This window comes from Rhinolophus sinicus, chromosome 16 (genome assembly GCF_057876585.1).
Source record: "Rhinolophus sinicus isolate RSI-liver-muscle chromosome 16, RSI-T2T, whole genome shotgun sequence".
Lineage (NCBI taxonomy): Eukaryota > Metazoa > Chordata > Mammalia > Chiroptera > Rhinolophidae > Rhinolophus > Rhinolophus sinicus.
The window spans coordinates 41,695,029-41,718,507 of NC_142516.1; the positions used below are offsets into that span (position 1 = coordinate 41,695,029).

The following is a 23,479-nucleotide window of genomic DNA, read 5'->3' on the forward strand; positions in this document are numbered from 1 at the left end:
ACTCTTGTACTATTCTTTATCTTATAAAGAAAGCATTTAGTCTTCTTCAAATTAAGAATATTAGCTATAGATTTTTCTTAAACGTCCTTTGTCAGGTTGAGGAGGCTCCTTTGTAATTCCCAGTGTGTTAAGAGTTTTTATCATGAATGGTTATTGGATTTTGTCAATGCTTTTTCCTCTTTTAGACCACTTTTATTTTCTAAGATTAAATGCATTTGGTCATAATGTATTATACTTTTAAAATGTCATACTATTTGGTTATAATATTTAAAGATTTTTACATCTATGTTAATGAACTTATTGGTCTGTAGTTTTCTTTTCTTGTAATTCCTTTGTCTGGTTACAACAGAATAATGCATGCAAAGAAACAATAAAGTATGACCTATGTTCACAAAAAATAATACAACAGAAAGCATATGCATTGGATTTAACTGTAAAAAAAACAAAACTGTCTTAAATACTCAGAGCTAGAAAGACCCATAGAGAAAGACTGAGGCCACAAGTAAAAATATCAATAAGGTGACAGAAATTATAAAAAGAAATCAAACAGAAATTCTAGACCTGAAAAGTAAAATAATTGAAAGGAAAATTCATTAGAGAATTTAAGTAAGAGATCTCAGCTAGCAGTAGAAAGAATCAGTGAACATCAAGACAAGTCAATCGAAATTGTCAAGAAAACAGAATAAAGAAAAGTGAACGCACTTTAAAGGAACTATGGGACACTATCAATGAGTCAATATATGCATTATGAGAATACATGCAGAAGAATAAAAAGGAAAAGGGGTAGAAAAAAATACCTAAAAAAATAACAGCCCCAAATGTACCCAAATCTGATTGAAAAATGTGAACCTAAAAAACTATCAACTTCACTCAAATCAAAGTAACATACACTCAAACAGATCCACAACAAAACATATTATAGACAGTTAAAAGACAGTCAAAGAGAGAAACTTGAAAGCAACAAGAGAGAAGCAAGTTGCCACATACTAGAAATCCTCAATAAATTAGCAGCCAATTTCTGATCAGAAGCCACGAAGGACAAAAAGTAAAGGAATGACCTTTTTCTTTTTTTAATCCTCCTCTTTTTTTAAAATTTACTTTATTTTATTTATGTATTTAATTAAAGTTTATCAGGGTGACAATTGTTAGTAAAGTTACATAGGTTTCAGGTGTACAATTCTGTACTACATCATCTATATATCATCACATTGATGAGGATAAAAGGGATCAAATAAATATATGGTGATGGAAAGAGAACTGATTCTGGGTGGTGAACACATAAGGAATGACATTTAAAGTGCTAGAAGAAAAAAAGTAAATCTAGAATTCTGTGTATGTTCTGTGTACTGTTCTTTAAAAAAAATGAGAAATTAAGACACTGCCAAACAAACAACATCTGAAAAAGTGTGTACTAGACTTGCACAAGAAATGCCAAAGAGAGTTCTCTAGGTTAAAGTAAAAACACTAGACACTAACTCAAAGCCATACAAAGAAATAGGGATCTCCAGTAAAGATAAATACGTGGGCATTAAGGACATATTACTGTATTTATAATTCACAGCTATACTTTTTATGTCCTACACACTTAAAAGAAAAATGTATAAAAGTAATTATACCTGTTATTGAGTATCCAGTATATAAAGATGCAATTTGTGACACCTTAATGGTGGAAGGGAGCTGTATTGTGGAAGAGTTTTTGTATGCTATTGAGGTTAAGTTGGTAACAATTCAAATCATATTATAAATTAAGAATGTTAAATACTATTGACAAAAACTAACCATAAAAAATATCTAAAAGTATAGACAAAGAAAATTACAAGGGAATCAAAATAGTTCACTACAAAATATTCATCATAAAAAGAGGCAGTAATAGAGAAAATGAGAGACAGAGTATAAGATATAGAGAAAACACAAAGCAAAATGACAGCACAAAGTTCTCCTTTATCAGTAATTATTCTAAATATCAATGGATTGAACCATCCAATCAAAAGGCACAGGCTAGCAAAATGGGTTAAAAAAATATATATGATCCACCTACGTACATGCTGTCTATAACAGACTTTAGATTCAAATACACAGAAAGTAAAAAGATGAAAAAAGATATTCTATGAAAATCACAATCAAAACACAGGTAGTTATACTCATTTCAAACAAAAGACTTTACATGCAAATGTTAACAAAGGACAAAAATGTCACCATAAATAGTAAAAGGAATAACTCATTAGGAAGATGTAATAATTATACACCCAACAATAGAGTCCCAAAGTATGCAAAGAAAACATTGACAAAATAAGAAAAACAAAGTTTTACAAATAGTTCCAGACTTCAATATCTCACTTTCAATAAAGGATAGAACATCTATACAGAAGATCAATAAGGAAAATGAATTGAACACTATATACCACCTAAATATATTAGTAACAATCATATATAGAACATTTCACCCAACAGCAGAATATACATTCTTCTCACTTACATGAAGAACATTTAACAGTATAGACCATGTGTCACAAAACAAGTGTACAAAATTTTTAAAAGTGAAACCATATAAAGTATCTTCTCTAACTACAATGGAAACAAGCCAGAAATCACTAACAGAAGGAAAACTGTAAAAGTTAGAAACATATAGAAATTGAACAAAATACTTTTAAAAAATCAATCTGTCAAAAAAAAAAAAAAACATCACAAGAGAAATTACAAATTATTTTGAGATGAAAAAATCAAAAGACATGAAAATTTAAGGGATACCTTTAAGAGCTCAAAGGGAAATTTATTGCTATAAATAAGCATACATTAAAATAGAGGAAAGATTTCAAATCAATAACCTCACTTTATACTCAAGGAGCTAGAAATTAAGATCAAATTAAACCAAAAGCTAGCAAAGGTAAAGAAATACAAAGATTATAGCAAAAATAAATGAAATCTGAACATAAATAGAACAAAACCAAAAGTTGGTTCTTTGACGAGATCAACAAAACTGACAAAACTTCAGCTAAACTAAAAGAAAAAGCACAAATAACTAAAATCAGAAATCAAATTGAAGTCATTAGCACAAACATTACAAAAATAAAAATAATTATAGAAACTACTATGAACAATTGTATGCTAACAAATTGGATAAACTAGACTAAATGGATGAATTCCAAGAAAGATACGGATTACCTAAACTGACTCAAGAAGAAACAGAAAATCTGAACAGACTCTTAACAAGAGATTGAATCAGTAATCAAAATCCTCCCAAGAAAGTCAAGTCAGAAGGCTTCACTAGTGAATTTTACCAACATTTGAAAAAGAATTAAAACCTTCCTTCTCAAACTCTTCAAAAAATCAGAGAAAACATTCCTAACTCAGTATCTTAGGCCTGATAACAAAGCCAGACAACAAAATTCTAGAAACCAAATCCAATAGTCTGTTAAAAGGGTAATACACTATAACCAAGTAGAACCTACCCTAGGAAAAGCAAGGGTGATTCAACATAAAAAATAAATTCTTGTAAAACATGACAGTAACCATCAACAAAATGAAAAGACAACCTACTGATTGGGAGAAGATATTACCCAATGATACATCTGGATAAGGGGTTAATATCCAAAATTTATACAACACCCAAAAAAAAACACCAAACAATCCAATTAAAAACTGGACAGAGAACATGAGCAGACACTTCCTCCAAGAAGACATACAAACTGCCACCAGATGTATGAATAAGAGAAAATGCTCAATTTCACTAGTTATTAGTGAAGTACAAACAAAATCACAATAAGATGCAAGCTCACATCTGTAAGAATGGCTGTTATCAACAAGACAAGTAATAACAAGTGTTGGAATGATTGTGGAGAAAAATGAACTATTGGAGGGAATGGAAATTGGTGCAGCCACAACTGAAAACAGTATGGAGGTTCCTCAAAAAATTAAGAATGGAATTACCACATGACCCAGCAATTCCTGTTCTGGATATCTACCCAAAAATCTAAAAGCATTTACCTATAAAGATATATGTACCCCTATGTTCATGACAGCATTATTCACGGTGGCCAAAACACTGAAACAACCAAAGTATCCTTCGATAGATGACTGGATAAAGAAGATGTGGTACATACACAGAACGGAATATTATTTGGCCATAAGAAAAGATGAAATACTGCCATTTGCAACAATGTGAATAGATCTTGAGATTATCATGTTAAGCGAAATAAGTCAGACAGAAAGTCAAGAACCACATGATCTCACTCATATGTGGGATATAAAAATGATAGCAACAAATGAACAAGACAAACACAGAAATAAAACCTCATAGATACAGACAACAGTTTAGGGGATTGGGGATGTTGGAGGAGGAAAAAGGGGGTCAAGTATATGGCAATGGAAGGAGAACTGACTGGGTGGTGAACACACAATGCTATATATAGATGATGTATTACAGAATGGTACACTTGAAACCTATATAATTTTACTAACCAATGTCACCCCAATACATTTAATAAAATTTTTTAAAATAAACACAAGAAAAGACAATTGGATAAAGAAGATGTAGTACATATATACACTGGAATATTATTAAATACTTGGCCATAAAAAAAGAATGAAATCTTACCATTTGTGACAACATGGATGGACCTGGAGGGTATTATGCTATGTGAAATAAGTCAGACAGAGAAAGACAAATACCACATGATTTTACTCATATGTGGAATCTAAAGAACAAATGAACAAATAAACAAAAAGAAAACAGACCCATAGATGCAGAGAACAAAGTGATGGTTGCCAGATGGGGGAGTTGGGGGCCTGGGTGAAAAAGGTGAAGGGATTAAGAAATACAAATTGGTAGTTAAAAAATAGTTACAAAAATATAAAGTATAGCATAGGGAATAGTCAATAATATTGTAGTAACTATGTGTGGTGCCAAGTGGATACTAAACTTACGGGGAATCACTCTGTATATTATATAAATGTCTAACCACTATGCTGTACACCTGAAACTAATATAATATTGAATGTCAACTATAATTAAAAAATAAAAACTAATTTAAAAAAGAAAATATGAAAAAAAGAAAGCAAACAGGTAGATACTAGAGGTTTGTGTGATGGACAGTGAATAGGTAATGATTGTTTTAATAGAAGCAGGGTTTTCTTTTAGGATGATAAAGATGTTTTAGACCTAGGTTGCACAACGTTGTGAATATACTAAAGTCAACAAAGCAGTACACTTTGAAACGTTATGTGAATTTAATGTTATGTGAATTTCACTTCAATTTAAAATAATCAAACAATAAAAAATAATTCTGCAACAAGAAAAAAGAAAGCTACAGTGGCTATTTTAATATCAGACAAAGTAGACTTCAGAAAAAGGAATATAAATAACTAGGGTTAATGAGAGATATTACATACTGATAAAGGAATATACCAAAGCTAAGTAACAATCCTAAATGTATATGTATTCAACAACAACAAAAAAACAACTTTAAAATACACAAAGTAAACACTGACAAATGAAACATCCAAGTTCAAGAGATATTTCAGTATTAAAACATTTAAGACTTGTGACTGAAACTTTGTTTCTAAAACAACAAAGGGGTGATTCATTGTTTTAGAAAAAATACGTTTTATCTACCTTGTAAAACCATTTCAACATAAATTAAAACTCTTAGTAGAGATCTAATGTTTCGTACTGAACTTTCTCTGGAAAATTGGAAAAAGTAGAAAACAGAATCCCTGCAGATTAGGAAGTCATCTATATAGAAAGCAACATGGTAATAGCAGAAAGAAGATCACCTGTAGATGTGTTCAAAGAAAGGCAGAAAAAGAAACCTGAATTCAAAATTTGGTTTAGCAAGCTATATGATCGTAGGCAAAATATTTAACCTCTGTAAAAGACTATTTCCCAGGCAAAATAATGACCATAATACCTAACTTGCTGGATTATGATCAGGATTAAAGACAAAATATGCAAAAATCTAGAGGTGTGCTAGGAGTTGAACATAAATAATAGGTACACTTATATAGTAATCCTTTGCCAAATGTGTGGCCTGGCACATTATATAAAGTCAGTAAAAGAAGATATAAATGGTTATTCTCTGCCGTTTTTTATGTATGCCTCTGATTTTTAAAAGGAACATGGTAATATATCCAAATATATGTACAAGAAAGTTCAAAGCAGTATTTTTGTAACTATGAACACTCATAACAATATGAAAACCCATCAAAAGGGGATTATGTTAGGTAAAGGATGGTACACTCAATTCAATACTATATCATCATTAAAAAAAGATAAGGTAGATCTGTATGCGCTAACATGAAAATATCTCTAAGATATTTAATATATGATAATAATGGTAAAAGAACAGATTCAAAACAGTAAATACAACACCACTCATGTAAATTCTAAGAATATATATATATACACATACACATACACACACACATACATATATGTGTACACACACATACACACATACACACAGAGGTGCATATGTTTGTATGTGTGTGTACTAGCGTATGTCAGATACATTTTCAGAAAACTAGAGATGCAGTGGGTAATAGTGTTACCATTGAGGAGAGAAACTGAAGGATGGAGAAGTGAAGAAAGGTAAACTTATTTTTACCTTTCTTTGCTACCCTGTTCTCCCAAAAATAAGACCTCGCTAGACAATCAGCTCTAATGCGTCTTTTGGTACAAAAATTAATATAAGACCCTGTCTTATGGTATATTATATTATATAATTATAATTATTACTATTATTGTAAAATAAGACCTAGTCTTATATGATTATAATTACTATTATTATTGTAAAATAACACTTGGTCTTCTTTTATATTATATTATATGATTATAACTACTATTATTATTGTAAAATAAAACCTGGTCTTATATAATTTTTGCTCCAAAAGACGCATTAGAGCTGATTGGCCGGCTAGGTCTTCTTTTCGGGAAAACACAGTATGTGCACCTTTTATTACTTCATTATTTTCTCTTTTAAAATGTTATTTTTTAAAGGTCTATTCAAAATGAATTCAGTTGCTTTACCGAAAATTTCTGTGGTTATTACAAATACTACTTGTAATTTTTTTAAATTCGTGCTTTTATTAATTTTGTAAATAACATTACCTGAAATGATTTGACAGGGGCATTGACTTCAGTTGCAGGTGTGGGTTTTGGAATGCTTTCAATCAATTCCAAAATCCCTTGCAGTTTTTTATCTGAGATTCGTAAAGAAATCAGTGGTAACCTTCCAAAAATCTTGAATCTGTTTCAAAAAGACAGGAATCATTATAAAGCAACTTTCATTGAGTTAAGTGTATTAATTAAAAAGATGACTGTTCCAGTAAATTATCCAAAATTAATAAAATGTGATTTTTGCACTAAAATTATCCATTGTCGATACACAAATTATCCCATAATTGCCAGTCATATTTACATTTTACCTTACTGACCAGTCTCATTGGATGAACTAACCTCATTTTTCAGAAGCTTACTTTCTAATGTTATTACATTTATTTATCCCTCTATTATTTACAAAGAACAGTTGACAATAACTATTTATCAAGTGTTTATGACATGGTAGGTATTAAGAAAAGCACTTCATATGCATCACCATAAATAGTCCTCACAACCTACAAGGCAGACAACCTATTTCTGTTCCATTTCGTATAAATTCCTGTATGTACATGGTTCCTATCATGAAAATAAGGCTTAGTAAGTTCAAATAACTTGTCCAAGAGGTTATACATCTAAAATCATGTTGAAAAATCAGATCTAACTGAAAAGGAAAAAATCATGCAATCATATAAATAGATGCATAAGACAAAATCTAACACATATTAATGATAAAAAATATAAAACTCTCAGTAAACTAAAATAAAGGAGAACTTCCTCCATTTGATAAAGAATATGTTCAAAAAACCTACAGCTAACACCACACTCAGTGGTAAGAAATTCAACGTTTTCCCACTAAGATTAGGTACAAAGCAAAGATGTCCCTCTCACTACCCCTTTTCAAGATTGTACTGAAAGTCCTTGTGAATGAAATAAGACAAAAAGGATATAAAAGGCATACGGATTAAAGAAAACACAAAACTGTCTTTGTTTGCTGATGAAATGATCATCTATATAGAAAACCCAATGAATAAAAACAAACAAAAAACCCTCCTGAAACTAGTAAGCCATTATTATAAGGCTGACAGATACAAAGTTAATACAAAATAGTCAATCCCTTTTCAATATACCAACAATGGAACTGGAATTTCAAATTAAAAACATAATACTATTTATATTAGCAACCAAAAAGAAATACTTAGGTATAAATCTAACAAAATACATACAAGATCTACATGTGAAATACTGTGAAACTCTGATGAACGAAATCAAACTACATAAACGAAAGAGATATTCCATATTCATGAAAAGAAAGACTCGATATTGACAAGATGTCAGTTCTTCTCAAACTGATCTACAGATTCAATGCAATCACAAAATCCCAGAAAATTATTTAATGGATACTAACAAAATAATTCTAAAATTTATATGGAGAGGCAAAAGACCCAGAATACCAACATAACATTAAAGAGACGAACAAGGTTGGAGGATTGGCACTCTCTGAGTTCAAGACTTGCTGTACAGCTACAGTAAGTAAGACTCTGATATTGGTGAAAGAATAAACAAAAAGATGAATGGACCAGAATAGAGAGCCCAGGAATAGACTCCATAAACATAATCAACTGATGTGGGACAAAGGAGAAAAAGCAATACAATGAAGCAAAGACATTCTCTTCAACAAATGGTACCACAATAATAACGGGAATCCACACGCAAGAAAATGAATCTAGACAACAGATCTTATACCCTGCATAAAAATTCAAAATGGATCACAGACCTAAATGTAAAATGCAAAACTACAAACACTCCGAAAAGATAAATTCAAGAAAACCTAGATGACCTTAGGTATGGCCAGGACTTTTTAGATACAAAGGCACAAGTCACGAAAAAACAATTGATAAGCTGGACTTCATTAAAAGTAAAACTTCTGCTCTACAATGTCAAGAGAATCAAAAGACAAGCCACAAATGGAATGAAAGCATTTGCAAAATACACATCTCATAAAGGACTGTTATCCAAAAATATACAAAGAATTCTTAGAACTCAATAATATAAACCATCAATTGAAAAATGGAACAAAGATCTTGACAGATACCTCATCAAAGAAGATATACAGATGACAATGTTCCACATCATATATCATCAGGAAAATACAAATTAAAATAACAATGAGGGGCCAGCCCGGTGGCTCAGGCGGTTAGAGCTCCGTGCTCCTAACTCCGGAGGCTGCCGGTTCGATTCCCACATGGGCCAGTGGGCTCTCAACCACAAGGTTGCCAGTTCAATTCCTCGACCCCCGCAAGGGATGGTGGGCAGCGCCCCCTGCAACTAAAATTGAACACGGCACCTTGAGCTGAGCTGCCGCTGAGCTTCCAGATGGCTCAGTTGGTTGGAGCATGTCCTCTCAACCACAAGGTTGCCGGTTCAACTCCCGCAAGGGATGGTGGGCTGTGCCCCCTGCAACTAGAAAATGGCAACTGGACCTGGAGCTGAGCTGCGCCCTCCACAACTAAGACTGAAAGGACAACAACTTGAAGCTGAACAGAACCCTCCACAACTAAGATTGAAAGGACAACAACTTGACTTGGAAAAAAGTCCTGAAGTACACACTGTTCCCCAATAAAGTCCTGTTCCCCTTAAAAAACAAATAAAAAATAAAACATAAAAAAAAATAACAATGAAACACCATGCCATACTTATTAGAATGACCAAAATCGAGACTGCTGATAAAATCAAATAATGGCAATGATGTGGAACAAACAGCAAGAACTCTCATTCATTGCTATTGTTAATGCAAAAGGGTACAGCCATTCTGGAGGAAGTCTAGTACTTTCTCACAGAAGTAAACATAGTCTTACCATATGATCCAGGAATTGCACTCTTTGGTCTTTACCCAAAAAAGGTGAAACTTATGCCCCCCCAAAAACCTGCACACAAATGTTTATAGCATCTTTACTCATAATTTTATATGAATAAAACTTATCCACATAAACTTTATATTCTAACTTCATTGCCAAAATCTGGAAGCAACCAAGATGTCTGTCAGTAGGTGAATGAATAAACAAACTGTGGTAGACAATGGAATATTATTATTCAGCACGAAAAAGAAATGAGCTATGAAGTCATGAAAAGACATGGAAGAACCTTAAATGCATATTATGTGGAAAATGCCAATCAGAAAAGGCTACATATTGTGTGATTCCAACTACATGATATTCTGAAAAGACAAAACTACGGACACAGTAAAAAGGTGTTTGCCACAGGGTGGTAGAGGAATGAATAGGTGGATAACAAAAAATTTTTAGGGCATTGAAAATACTTTATGTGATATACTCTACACGATACCATAAAGATGGATACGTGTCATTACACATTTGTCCAAACCCACAGAATGTACCACACCAAGAGTGAATTGCAATGTAAACTATGGATTTTGGGTGATTATGATGTGTTCATGTAAGTTCGTCAATTGTAACAAACGCACCGCTCTGGTGGGGGATGTTAATGCGGCAAGCTGTGCCTGGGTAAATGCAGGGCGTATATGGGAAATCACTGTATCTTCCTATCCGTTTTCTGTGACCCTAAAATTTCTCTAAAATAAATAAAGTATTTAAAAAATAAGAGATAGACATCAAAAAGAGAGTAAATTTTCATTCACCATTTTTATCCCTATACTTTTCCTAAAACTTACTTTTTCAATTCATGCACACTGGCTACCATATTACGCTTATCATTCTAAAAATATATCTGAATTCCTAGAAAAAACTGTAAGCTTTCTTTTACTTCCAACAGCCTAAATATTTGTAATTAATCTCATACATACTAGTTTAACTTAAGAACCTATTATGGATTAGTCTCATAAATGTATCTAAACTTCTTTTCAATTTCTTTAAATATGCCCGTACAACCTAAAAATGATAGGCACCAAAATGCTACCTCCCAAATAGAGTGCTTCCTTTTATTTGCCTTCAACTTTCTAAGCTCAAACTTAAAAACAAACAAAAACACACAAAAATACACAAAACTGGCTGATATTTGTAGAGTTCCAGGATTTTATATAATATTTATACTGTTTACAACTTTAAAAATTGCTATCAAACACTTCTCAAATTTCATCTTTCTAAATCATTATAGTTTCTGCCTGTGATTATTTTTGGTACACTTCTCTGGTCTCAAGCTATAGCCATTTTAGTATCAATAGAATACTAGTTAAAATGGCTTCCCTGGTGTCTTTTCCCTTTCACTGGTCATATTTGGCTATAACGGACTGCACCAGAAGCTGGCAAACTATGGTCATGGGTTAGTTAATCCAGCCTGCTGGTTATTTTTGTAAATAAAGTATTACTGGAACACAGCCACGCCCATTCATTATGTACTGTTTATGGCTGCTTTCATGCTAAACAGCAGAGTTGAGTAGTTGTGACAGAAACAGGATGGACTTGAAGCTTACAGTATGTATTATCTGGCCCTTTACAAAAAACGTTTGCTGACTGTTACACTAAATTAATTTCACGTGACCTTGCATTCCTCTATCTATCTATCTATCTAGACATTTTAATCAGCTATTTTAATGACTGATACAAGTACACATACTCCTTTCATTACAGGACGTAAATTCTCCCTAATCATATACTAAAAGAAGAATCGAAAGCAAGGTAAGTAAGTATTACTTCCATCAGTAATATCACTTTTTGTCCGGCATCCCATAATTTCCTAGATTCTATTATAGGTACCAAATAGAAAGTAATAAAAAAAATACTGAAAAATAGATCAATTCATACATATACATTTACCCCAGTAAATCACTTACATCTTTGTGCTTATCACATACTGACAAACTTTACAAGAAATACCAGACAACAGCTAATTGGCAGGAGGAAACTTGAGGAGGAACCAAAGAACCTAAGACTTGCACTTAAAATCAAACTATACCTTATGCTGGGTTATAAAACAACAACAAAATGTGTAGAATGGCTTTCTTTCCTTCTACCTCAATGAGATTGCTGACATTCCTCTGCCTTAAAATTCTCAGAATGCAGTTAGATTTTCTAGAAGAAGAAAGTCTAGGAGAATAAGAATTAATATGCTGTATAATGTTTGCTAGTGGAAAGAGTCATTATAATTTAAAAGGCCACAAAGTAAGGTGTAGGTTTCTCTTAGGTCTCTCCCTTTCACATGGCGAGAATATTAAGTAGTTGGAACCTGGTATATAGCACAGCATGTAGGAAGGCCAGAATGTAACTACTTCCCTCTATCCTTCTTTCTATAATGGAGGCACAAACCTTTCAGCACTACTACTATGTGAGTATTCTTTTGTTGAATCTCTACCAACAATTTCTTTGAAACTGATTGGTAGATTTTAGATGTGTCTTTGGTTACCTTTTTTTTTAATTAAATGTATTGGGGTGACAATGGTTAGTAAAACTACATAGGTTTCAAATGTACATTTCTATAATACATCATCTATATATCACATTGTGTTTACCACCCAGAGTCAGTACTCCTTCCATCACCCGATAGTTGACCCCCTTTACAAACTCTTCTATAATCTCTCCTTCCCCCTTACTCTCTGGTAACCACTAAACTGCTGTCTGTGCCTGAGTTTTTGTTTCTTTGTCATGTTCCTTTGTTGCTTTCAGTTTTAAATCCCACATATGAGTGAAGTCATATGGTTCTTGACTTTTTCTGTCTGACTTATTTCACATAGCATAATTTTAAAATAGTTCTGACAGAAGTTTGAATGTTTGCAAGGAAGAGAAAAAGTAGTGGTGGAAAGAGGTGAAAGGGGTACTAGCTACAGTCTAAAACTATTTAGGACTAAATCATCTAAACAGTTCAACAGACTTCTCTACTTAGGATCCTGGGCTGAAAGCTTCAGCTACCAATAAAACATCTAGGTAAAGATAAATACATGATAAATATAAAATCAAGTATTATAGTTTAGAGTGTAACTCCACTTTTGATTTTCTGTAGAATTTAAAAATCAAATGCATAAAAATATAAATCTTTGTTAATAGGTACACAATATATTAATATATAATTCGTGACATCAGTACCATAGAATGAAGGGAATGGAGGAGTAAAAAGGTAGAGTTTTCTGTGCAATTAAAATTGGTATCAATTTTAAATACTGTTATAATTTTACAATGTTGTATGCAATTTCCCTGATAAATAATAAGAAAATTTCTATAGAATATGCACATATGGAAAAGAAAAGGATATCAAACTATGTAACAACAAAAAAATGAACTAAACACAAAGGCAGTAAGGGAAGACATAAAGGACAAAAAGCTATTAAGACATACAGAAAGTAAGTAACAAAATGACAAAAGTCCTTCCCTATTTCCTTTAAGTGTAAATGGTTTAAACTTCCGAATCAAAATTATAAATTGACAGAATGGATTAAAATAAAAAAGCTCCTGTACAAGCAAGAGACTCACTTGAGACTTCAGTACACAAATAATTTGAAAGTTATTCCAACAGTCTGAAAGATAGTCCATGCACATAAACAAAAGAAAGCAAAAATGGCTATAATAATTATCAGTCAAAATAGACCATAAGTCAAAACCTGTTAAAAGAGACAAAGAAGGACATTTTACAATGACAAAAATGTCACTTCAAGGAGATATAACGATTACAAACATACATGCAATAAATATCAGAGCTGAAAAATATGAGTCAAACACAGAATTGAGAAAACTATATCTACAATAACATGAGACTTTAATACTTCACTTTCAATAACTGGTAGACCAACCAAAAAGAACATCAATAAACAGAGAACTAGAACAACACTATCGACAAGTTGAACCAAAGAGACATATGTAGACACGCTCCTATACCCCAACACCAGAATACACATTTTTCCTAAGTGCACATAGAATATTCTCCAGGATAAGTCATTATGTTAGGTCACAAATAAATGTCAAAATATTTTAAAAGATTGAAATAATAGAAAGCATCCTTTCCAATAACAAGGAATGGAACCAGAAAATCAATACCGGAAGAAAAATGTAAAATTCACAAATCAAACAACACACTCACTGTTAAACAATGGGTCAAAGAAGAAATCACAGAGAAATGAGAAAATATCTTGAGACAAGCGAAAATAAAAACAATGTACCAAAATATACAGGATGCAGCAAAAGCCATGCTGAGGGAAATTTATAGCTGTAAACACATTAATCAAGAAGAAATAAATCAACAACTTATCTTTATACCTCAAGGAACTAGAAGAGCAAACCAATTCAAAACTCAATGAAAGGGAATAAAGATTAGAGCAGAAAGAAACAAAGTAGATTAAAAAATAATAGAGAAAATCAACAAAATCAAGAGGTGGTTCTTCAAAAAACATCAACAAAATTGAAGGCCCTTTATCTCTAGACTGAGGAAAAATAATTGAAATCAGAAATGAAAGTGGGGACATTACTACCAATTCTATAGAAATAAGAAAGACTGTAAGAAAGTACTATGGACAGTTTTACACCAACAAATTGAATAATTTAGATGAAGTAGAGAAATTCCCAGAAACAGAAACCTATCAAAACTAAATTGTAAAAAAAAAAAACACCAAAAAGACACAGAAAATCTGGAGAGACCTATAACTAGCATGGTGATTGAATCAGTAATCAAAAATCTCCCAACAACAAAAAAAATCCATGATCAGATAGCATCACTGGTGAATTCTACCAAACATTTTAAAAAGTATAACACAAATCCTTCTCAAACTCTTCCAAAAAATTTAAGAGAAAGGAATACTTCCTAATTCATTCTGAAATCAGCATTATTTTGACACTAAAGCCAGACAAAAACACTACAAAATAACTATAGAGCAATATTTCTTATGAAAATTGATGCAAAAATCCTCAATAAAATACCTGCAAACAAAATTCAACAGCACATTAAAAGGATTATACACCAAAACCCAGTCAGACTTTTCCTGGGATGCAAGGATAGCTCAACGTATGAAAATAGGTAAATATAATACACCACCTTAGTAGAACAAAGAAAAATAAAACACATGATCATCTCACTTGATGAAGAAAAAGCATTTGAAAAATTCAACATGCTTCTATGATAAAAACACCCAATGAATTAATAATAGAAGGAAACCACCTCAACATAACAAAAGTCATATATGAAAAAACCACAGCTAACATAATAGAGAAAAATTAAGTTTTTCCTCTATCCTCAAGATAAAGGATGACGGTTTGAATCACCTTCTATTCAACAGAGTATTAGAAATTCTAGAAAGGCTAATTAGGGAAGAAAAAGATATAAAAGCCATCCAAATCAATACGGAAAAAGTAAAATTGACTGTTCATATTTGGATTACATCTGTTCGAGGATGAAGTGATCTTATATGCACGAAACCCTAACAATTCCACAAAAATATTATAATAAATAAATTTAGTAAAGTTGCAGGATACAAACTCAACCCTGAAAAATAATCAGATGAGTTTTATACACTAATCATGAACAATCCAAAATGGAAATTAAGAACACAATTCCATGTACAATAGCATCAAAAAGAATAAACTTAAACCAGGAAGTAAAAGACATATATTGAAATACTGCTGAAAGAAATAAAGAACAAATAAACAAAAAGACATATTGTATTCATGGGTAGACTTAATATTAAGATGTCACAACTCAAAGCATTTACAGATTCAATACAATTCATAGCAAAATCTCAAAGACATACTTTGTGAAAATAGAAAAATCCACCCTAAAATTGATATGGAATCTCAAGGACCCTAAATAGCCGAAACAATCTAGAAAAATAATGAAGTTGGATGAATTACACTTCCTGATTTCAAAACTTAGTAGAAAGTTTCAGTAATAAAAACATGATGGTACTGGCATAAAACAAACACAGAGACTAAGGGAATAGAACAGAAAGCCCAGAAATAAACCCTTACATATGTGGTTAAATGATTTTCGACAAAGGTACCAAGACGGTCTTTTCAATAAATGGAGCTGGGAAAACTAGATATTCAAATCCAAAGGAATGAAGCTTGTTCTTTACACCATATTCAAAAGCTAACTCAAAATAGATGGAAAACCTGAACATAGGAGCTAAAAGTATAAAACTCTTTGAAAAAAATATAGAAAAAGCTTTAGGACACAGTATTTGATAATAATTTCTTGAATTTGACACCAAACACCCAGGCAACAAAGATTAGACTTCATCAATTTAAAATTTCTGTGTATCAAAGAACACTGTCTAAACAGTGATAAATAAGGCAATCCACAAATAAAAGTAAATAGTTTCAAATTACATATCTGATAAGGAGTTAATATACAGGATATATTAAAAAACAAAACAAAAGCTCCTACAATAACAAAAAAATCCAATTAAAAGATGGGCAAAGGATTTGAAAAGACATTTCTCCAAAGAAATATATAAATGGTCAACAAGTACATGAAAAAATACTTAACATCACTAATCATTACGGTAATTCAAAACTGTAATTAGATACAACTTCATACTTATTAGGATGGCCATTATTTAAAAAATGCAGAAAGTAACATAATGTTGGTAAAGAAATGGGAGAAATGGAACCCTTGTTTATTGCTGATAGGAATATAAAATGGTGTAGCTGCTATGGAGAACAGTAGGGCAGTTTTCATAAAATTAGAAAAAGAATTACACCATATTATCCAGCAATTCCTTTTCTGGTTATATACAAAAAAAAAAAAAAAAAATTAAAGCAGGGATTCAAACAGATTTTTGCATACCAATATTCATAGCAGCACTATTTCAACAGCCAAACATTATTACAAGAACCCTAATATCCATTAACAGATGAATAAACAAAATGTGATATATACTCATACATACAATGACTATTTTTCAGCCTTAAAAACAAATGACATTCTGACATATGCTACAACGTGAATCAACCCTGAAGACATTATGTTATGTGAAATAATCCAGACAGAGAAGGACAAATATTATAAGATTCCACTTATATGAAGTACAACTGACCCTTGAACAACACAGGGGATCAGGGGTGCTGACCTCCCTTGCCGTCAAAAATCCTCATATAACTTAACTCAGCTCTCCACAATCCATGGATTCCTAACACAGATCGAAAATAATGTTTTTGATCCATGGTTGGTTGAACCCGCAGATGCAAAACCTGAGGATACAGAGGAACAACTGTATGCTTATTTTTAAAAATCTGAATATAAGGAGACCTGAACAGTTCATATGCCTGGGGTTCAAGGATGAACTGTATCTACAGTAGTCAAATTCATAGAGACATAACATAGAATGGTGACTGTCATAAGCTGGGGATAATGGGGAGGGAACATTAATATTTATAATGGGTACAGAGTTTCAGTTTGGGAAGATGAAAAAGTTGTGGTGATGGTTGCACAACAATGTGAATATACTGTTATGTATATTTTACCACACACACACACACACACACACACACAAAGAATCAATCAAATATGGTATTTCCTTAGCTATAAAATTACCAAGAAAACCTATAATCACATAAACAAACAATACATACTTAGGCATCCTTATGTCCATGAAAACCATGGCCTTAGAGAGTTCCAAGTTGAAGTGCAGAGGTACCAATATATGCTGTTCGGATACATTGAGTTTTCGTGCTTCTTTCCAATTATCACCTAATTACAGAAAACAGTGCATATTTAACACACATATAATTTGAAAAACACACTAAATCTAAAATTACTATTAATACTTCATAGTCACACACTGCATGATACAGGGGACTCGTCCCACATCTAGATAATACGATCACCTTCTCAGGAACACACAGTCAGCAGGTAAACACTTTACCCTCTCATTTTCCTTCTGAGGCTTCACAAGACTATGTTTTAATAGCAAAAAATGCTTATTAAAAAAAACACTTTAATCAAATCTACTGTGCATCCATTGATAATCACTATACCAACCAGATACCTTACCTAAAAAACAACATGGCTCTAAGGCAATAATGGGCAAGGTAGGAAAGAATGCAGTTCTTCAGTATTAACTAATAAAAGCTACCATTTATTCAAGATTTATAACTGCACTATTCTAGGCAATGTTTAAACTTGTATTTAATTTTCACAATGATGTATAATCATCCCATTTATGGAAAATGAGACTCAAAAGAATTTAGAACTTGCTAAGGCTAGTGAGTAGAAAGGCTGAAATTTACAACAAATGTGACCCTCTTATAACCCTCACAGTGAGGGTCACATGTTTAATAAGGAAAATGGCTAAATAACTGACAGTACAGCCTTAGAACATTAGATAACCAATAAAAATCATGAATTCAAGGGCCCAAAATATTACTGGTAAATGAAAGGAAAAATCAGGATATAAAACTATGTAAGTCATGTAAAAAATACATTCACAAATATTCCCACTCATAAACACCATACAAGCACATCCCCTATACTCTAGGCACATATACTGAAAAAAGCAACAAGAGGATATACACCGAAATACATTATATGTATTACCTCATTTGAATCTAATAATCCCATGAGTCAGATTAAATCCTCAGTCAAGGAAAACCAAGCCAATGAAAGATTAGACTTTCAAAGATAGGTAGTAAAATGCACTTTTCTACAGTTTTTAAATTCCAACAGCATTATGGTAATATTTCCTTCCTTTCTCAATTTACAGGTTAAGAAAAATAAGATATTTAGAAGCCTACGTTTGAATATTTATCAAGAGAATCTAAGACAAGTACATAAAATAAACCCAAGGTCAAAAAACCTTGCTCAAAAGATTTAATTAAGAATAGTTAATGCTTATCAAAAACATTCCAAGAAATTCTAATAATTTTCAGACAATAATGATACATTTAAAAATTTTTTTCACAAAGCATCTACCTTAAATATTAAGTATAGTTAATGGACTTCAAAAACTAGTGACCAAAATGTATCAAACATACCAAAATATAATAACGTATTCCCTGAAAGCAAGTTCATGAATTTTCTATAAATTTGCCACCCGCTATATTTCTGGGTTCCTTCTACACCAACTGGAATATGATAAAAACATAAACCAATTTCATTATCCTCAAGTAATTATAGTTAAAGAAATAAAATCAAAATGCTCTAGTCCTATATAAACTAACATTTTAAATAACCATTACTTTGGGTTTTCTACTGCTTCTCCTCTCGTTAGTTAGCTCAGAAAATTAAAATTTGACCATATACATGCATATAGAGCTCTAAAACAGCCACCAACGGAGCGTTGTTGAATTATCTGAATGATCACTAACGCTCCAGGGATTCAGAAGCAACATAACCTGGCGGACAGAGGGCTCAGTTAGTCAGGGATCTCTCACTATCCTTTAGTGGCTTCTGACAAGTGAATTTCTGGCTCTGTTGACTTCATCTAAAAAACTTCATCTGTATCACAGACTCTTGATCAGTATACCAAAGTGAATGGGGTTAAAGTATGCTTAAGACAGTAACCCTCCTCAGTCTTTGACTGGTCATTTACAGCAGGGGTAGTCAGAGCCCCTAGTCTAGTTGACTCGTCCCTTCAACAGTCTCTTCTGGTTATCGCACTCTGTAATACAAATATTTTAAAAATGTGCCAATGTTTTCCAACTTCGTCCAACCTTGTCCAAAGGTTGGAAAATACTGGTATAGATCAGGATTTTTCAATCTCAGCACTACTGACATTTGGGCCAAATAAGTCTTGTGGGATCACGTTCCTCGACATGGTATGATGTTTAATAGCATCCCGAACCTCCACCCACTAGATACTAGTAGTGCCCCCACTGTCCACTTGTGACAACTAAAAATGTCTCCAGACATTGACAATGGCTCTTGCAAGGTGAAAACAACTCCTAGTTGAGATATTGCTCCTACTACTATGTACTTCTAAATTAAAAATATAAAAGCTCTAACATATTTAGGATGAAGGTCTTCAGAGAAACTGTCTAAAAAACTGAATACTTCATCAAAATGAAAAATAAATAATTCATTGTACACTTACCAACTCTGCTGTAAAGCAGCTGTATGCTTGTAAGCTGAACATCAAAGGAGTCATAAGCTCTTTGCATTATCTCTTCAAGTTTGGCCACACCTTGTTTCATATCTGGTAAATCCGAACGACTTTTACTTGTTACCTTGAAGTTAATTTTAATAGTTTAGACTATGCAAAATACATCAAAACGAAAAGATAAAGTTTTTATCTTCCAAAATATAAAAAGTTAATAGGAGAGGGTAAACTCACAAGATGACATATATTATAAGGCTATTAGAAATGTCATTACCCATGGCACATATAATGAGAAGATTAGGTATAAAGTGAATTTTTACCTATTAAGTTATATTTCCCAATTATTTATATTAAAAGAGTGGAACCAAGCCAGTCTGCAGAGTAATACATCTAAAATTTTAAAATCTCATAAGTCTTTTTATTAAAAACAAGGAACAAATATAGCTTATAAAACATTTCTATAGCATGCTGACAACTAGTTAGATAGCTTTATAATAAAAACTAAGAGCCCAGGGTTAAATATCAGGATAGCTGAATTTTAGTCCCACCACTGCCATTTATGCAACCCTAAGCAAGCTATATCTGTACTTCCCCTTTATTGGAGAACTATGCGCACTACTTTTTTCACATAAACATCCTAGAGATCACTCTACAGCTTTACAACAGTATATAAAGTTCTTAGTTATATACATACATATATATATGTATATTAGTTATATATATACATATATATGTGTATGTATATTTATATACTGCTGTGGATATAAAGTTCTTATTTATACATATATGTATGCATGTATATGTATATGTATGTACATGTACATATATTTTTAACATTTTCCCTCTATTTTACATAGCTCGTGTATACACAATCAAAATTGATTCTCTCTTTGAAAGATAATAAATTTTAAACAAAAGGTTAAGCAAATTTCCTAAGATCACAAAACTAGATCGACACCCTTACTCCTAACCGTATGCTCTTTCCACCATACCATAAGGCCTTCAACCTGTTCCACAACCTAATTAAAATATGAATAATTAGATGTATAAATATTGTTGTAACTGTAAATCCAGCAGGTGTCTGCATAATTAACAACTGAAGAATAAAAATCTAGAATAAAGGAGAATGTCACTATCAAGGAAAGGCATGTATCTGTGAACTAGCCAGAAAGAACATTCTAACGTTATCCATCTCTCTTGAGTCTTTAAATTATTATATTTATTCTCTACATTTAATGATGTAGAACAGTGCTGTCCAACAGAACTTTCTACAATAATGGAATTGTTCTCTATCTGTGCTAATACAGTACCCACTCGCCACTTGTGACTAGTAAACCGCTGACTGTGGCTAATGTGACTAAGAAACTGAATTTTTATCTTATTTAATTTTAATCAACTTAATCAACCACATGTGACCAGTGGGTACTATACTGAACACTGAACATCTGGAAACACAAAAACATTATTCTCTACTCAAAACTAAGGAAGAAAAATGTACATAATTAGATAGAAAGGGAAATGACTTAGGTAAATGCAAGATGCTCATCTCTCAATTTAGGATTATTTAAAAGAAGTATAAAATGTCAATATCTAAAGTTATATACACAAAAAATTTCAGAAGAATGAAGATATATTTGATTACTTCCAGAACTTCCTCCCTCTCTACATATTTTAATAAATAATAAACTTAAATTTAAAAGGAAATAAACTCCTTAAGCATTATTCTCAAATTCTATATATAAATATAATTCTTAGGTTCACCTCTGACCTGCAGAGTTCAAGTGTTCATTTCACTTTTAGAAATATAGGAAAACTACCCAATTAAATGAAACTTGACTGTATTCACCAGAAACGATTTTCTCAAATCCTAGTATTTACCATAAATCTAAAAATCAATACACCAATCAAACTGTCTAAAAAACAAAATATATTTTAAACAAAGAAATACCCTAAATGCCATATTCTAAAAAAAGTATTATTAGTATATACCTTTAAATGACCAAGATCCAAAAGAAGTAGATTTGATGTAGGGCTAAAAATTCCATCTTGTGGGATAATAACATATGAAGCTTTCAAATTAATTTTGAGATCAAGAACTTTCTGTGTTTCAATAATATATAGTAGACCTGCAGAAAATTTAAATCTTCACAGTGAATATTTTTTTCAAATTACCCAAGAAATAGAGAATTATTAAATATATAAATTGGTAATACAGTCTTAATGTGAACCTAGTATTAATTTTTAAATGCCTTTGATTTAATTAAGTATTTTCAATATAAAGTAAAAATATTTGTTAGTCAATGTATACATTCCTAATTAAACATAACTGAGTAAAATATTAGAATAATTCCTCATATAAATGATTTTAACACATAAACTCAGTTTGGGTAAAACTCAGGAGATAACATATTGTAACAGCAAGGGGCTATTTACACATATATGAAAAAGTTAAGTTGTATGAAACATTTATTCATAACTGCTATATTAGAATCTATATAATTCTTTCCAATTGGTGAACTTAATACAGCTACACCTGCCATACTAAACAATGATACTTGTTCTTTACGATATTAAGACACGAAAAAATCCTGATTATTAAATCATCTTCAATAAAACCATATGTAAACCAAAAAAAGCAACAAACCAGAGTTCCCATTCCTTACGTATTTCATTCATTTGAGGTGTTTCATTGTAATAAATTTAATACATTCACTTGCATATGATTTGTATACCAACTTAATCTATTTTATGTTTTGAAGTCCAGCATTGGTTTTCAAATCTAAAATTATTATCAATTATCAAATTATTACAGGGGCAGCCGGTTAGCTCAGTTGGTTAGAGCATGGTGCTCTTAACAAGATTGCCGGTTTGATCCCCACATGGGCCACACTGTGAGCTGCACCCTCCACAACTAGATTGAAACAACTACTTGACTTGGAGCTGATGGGTCCTGGAAAAACATACTTAAAATAAATAAAAGTTTTAAAAAAAATTATTATGACCCTATGAGATGGGAATTAATCCTTAAAGACAAAATTCTAAGTAACCACTGAATCAGTTTGAATGAATATACAACGCTGATTTATAAAGTTTAGAGGATCTGATATTCAAACAGAAAGGTACCTTAGTTGACAAAAGGAAACAACAAATAACCTACACAAGAATTATATCATGAGGCCCAAATTTTTTAACCATGAATTGTGAGAAACTAAAACTAACCTATTATGTACAATTTTGAATAGCTTAAATTGAAAAACATTAAATGATGTAGTTTACTTAATGTGTACAATCTCATACTGCAGTCAAGAGCACGTGAGGTTCAATCAAACATTTTGTTCAGAATAGGTATAGGTTAGGAAAGGTCACAAGACAGTTGAATGGTAAGGGCAGTGATT

General features: G+C 31.9%; 1 protein-coding gene across 3 annotated transcripts in view; it reads right to left on the bottom strand.

Moving 5' to 3' along the window:
• VPS13A (vacuolar protein sorting 13 homolog A) overlaps positions 1–23,479 on the bottom strand; it is a 194,261-nt gene that overhangs the window by 120,241 nt on the left and 50,541 nt on the right. For all 3 annotated transcript variants that reach the window (XM_019736649.3, XM_019736650.3, XM_019736651.3), the window contains exons 20-23: positions 22,074–22,210; positions 20,079–20,211; positions 17,620–17,737; positions 7,106–7,244 (exon numbers count right to left, since the gene is read on the bottom strand). In XM_019736649.3, coding sequence (XP_019592208.2) covers positions 7,106–7,244; positions 17,620–17,737; positions 20,079–20,211; positions 22,074–22,210 — 527 coding nt within the window. The remainder of the gene's footprint in view (positions 1–7,105; positions 7,245–17,619; positions 17,738–20,078; positions 20,212–22,073; positions 22,211–23,479) is intronic.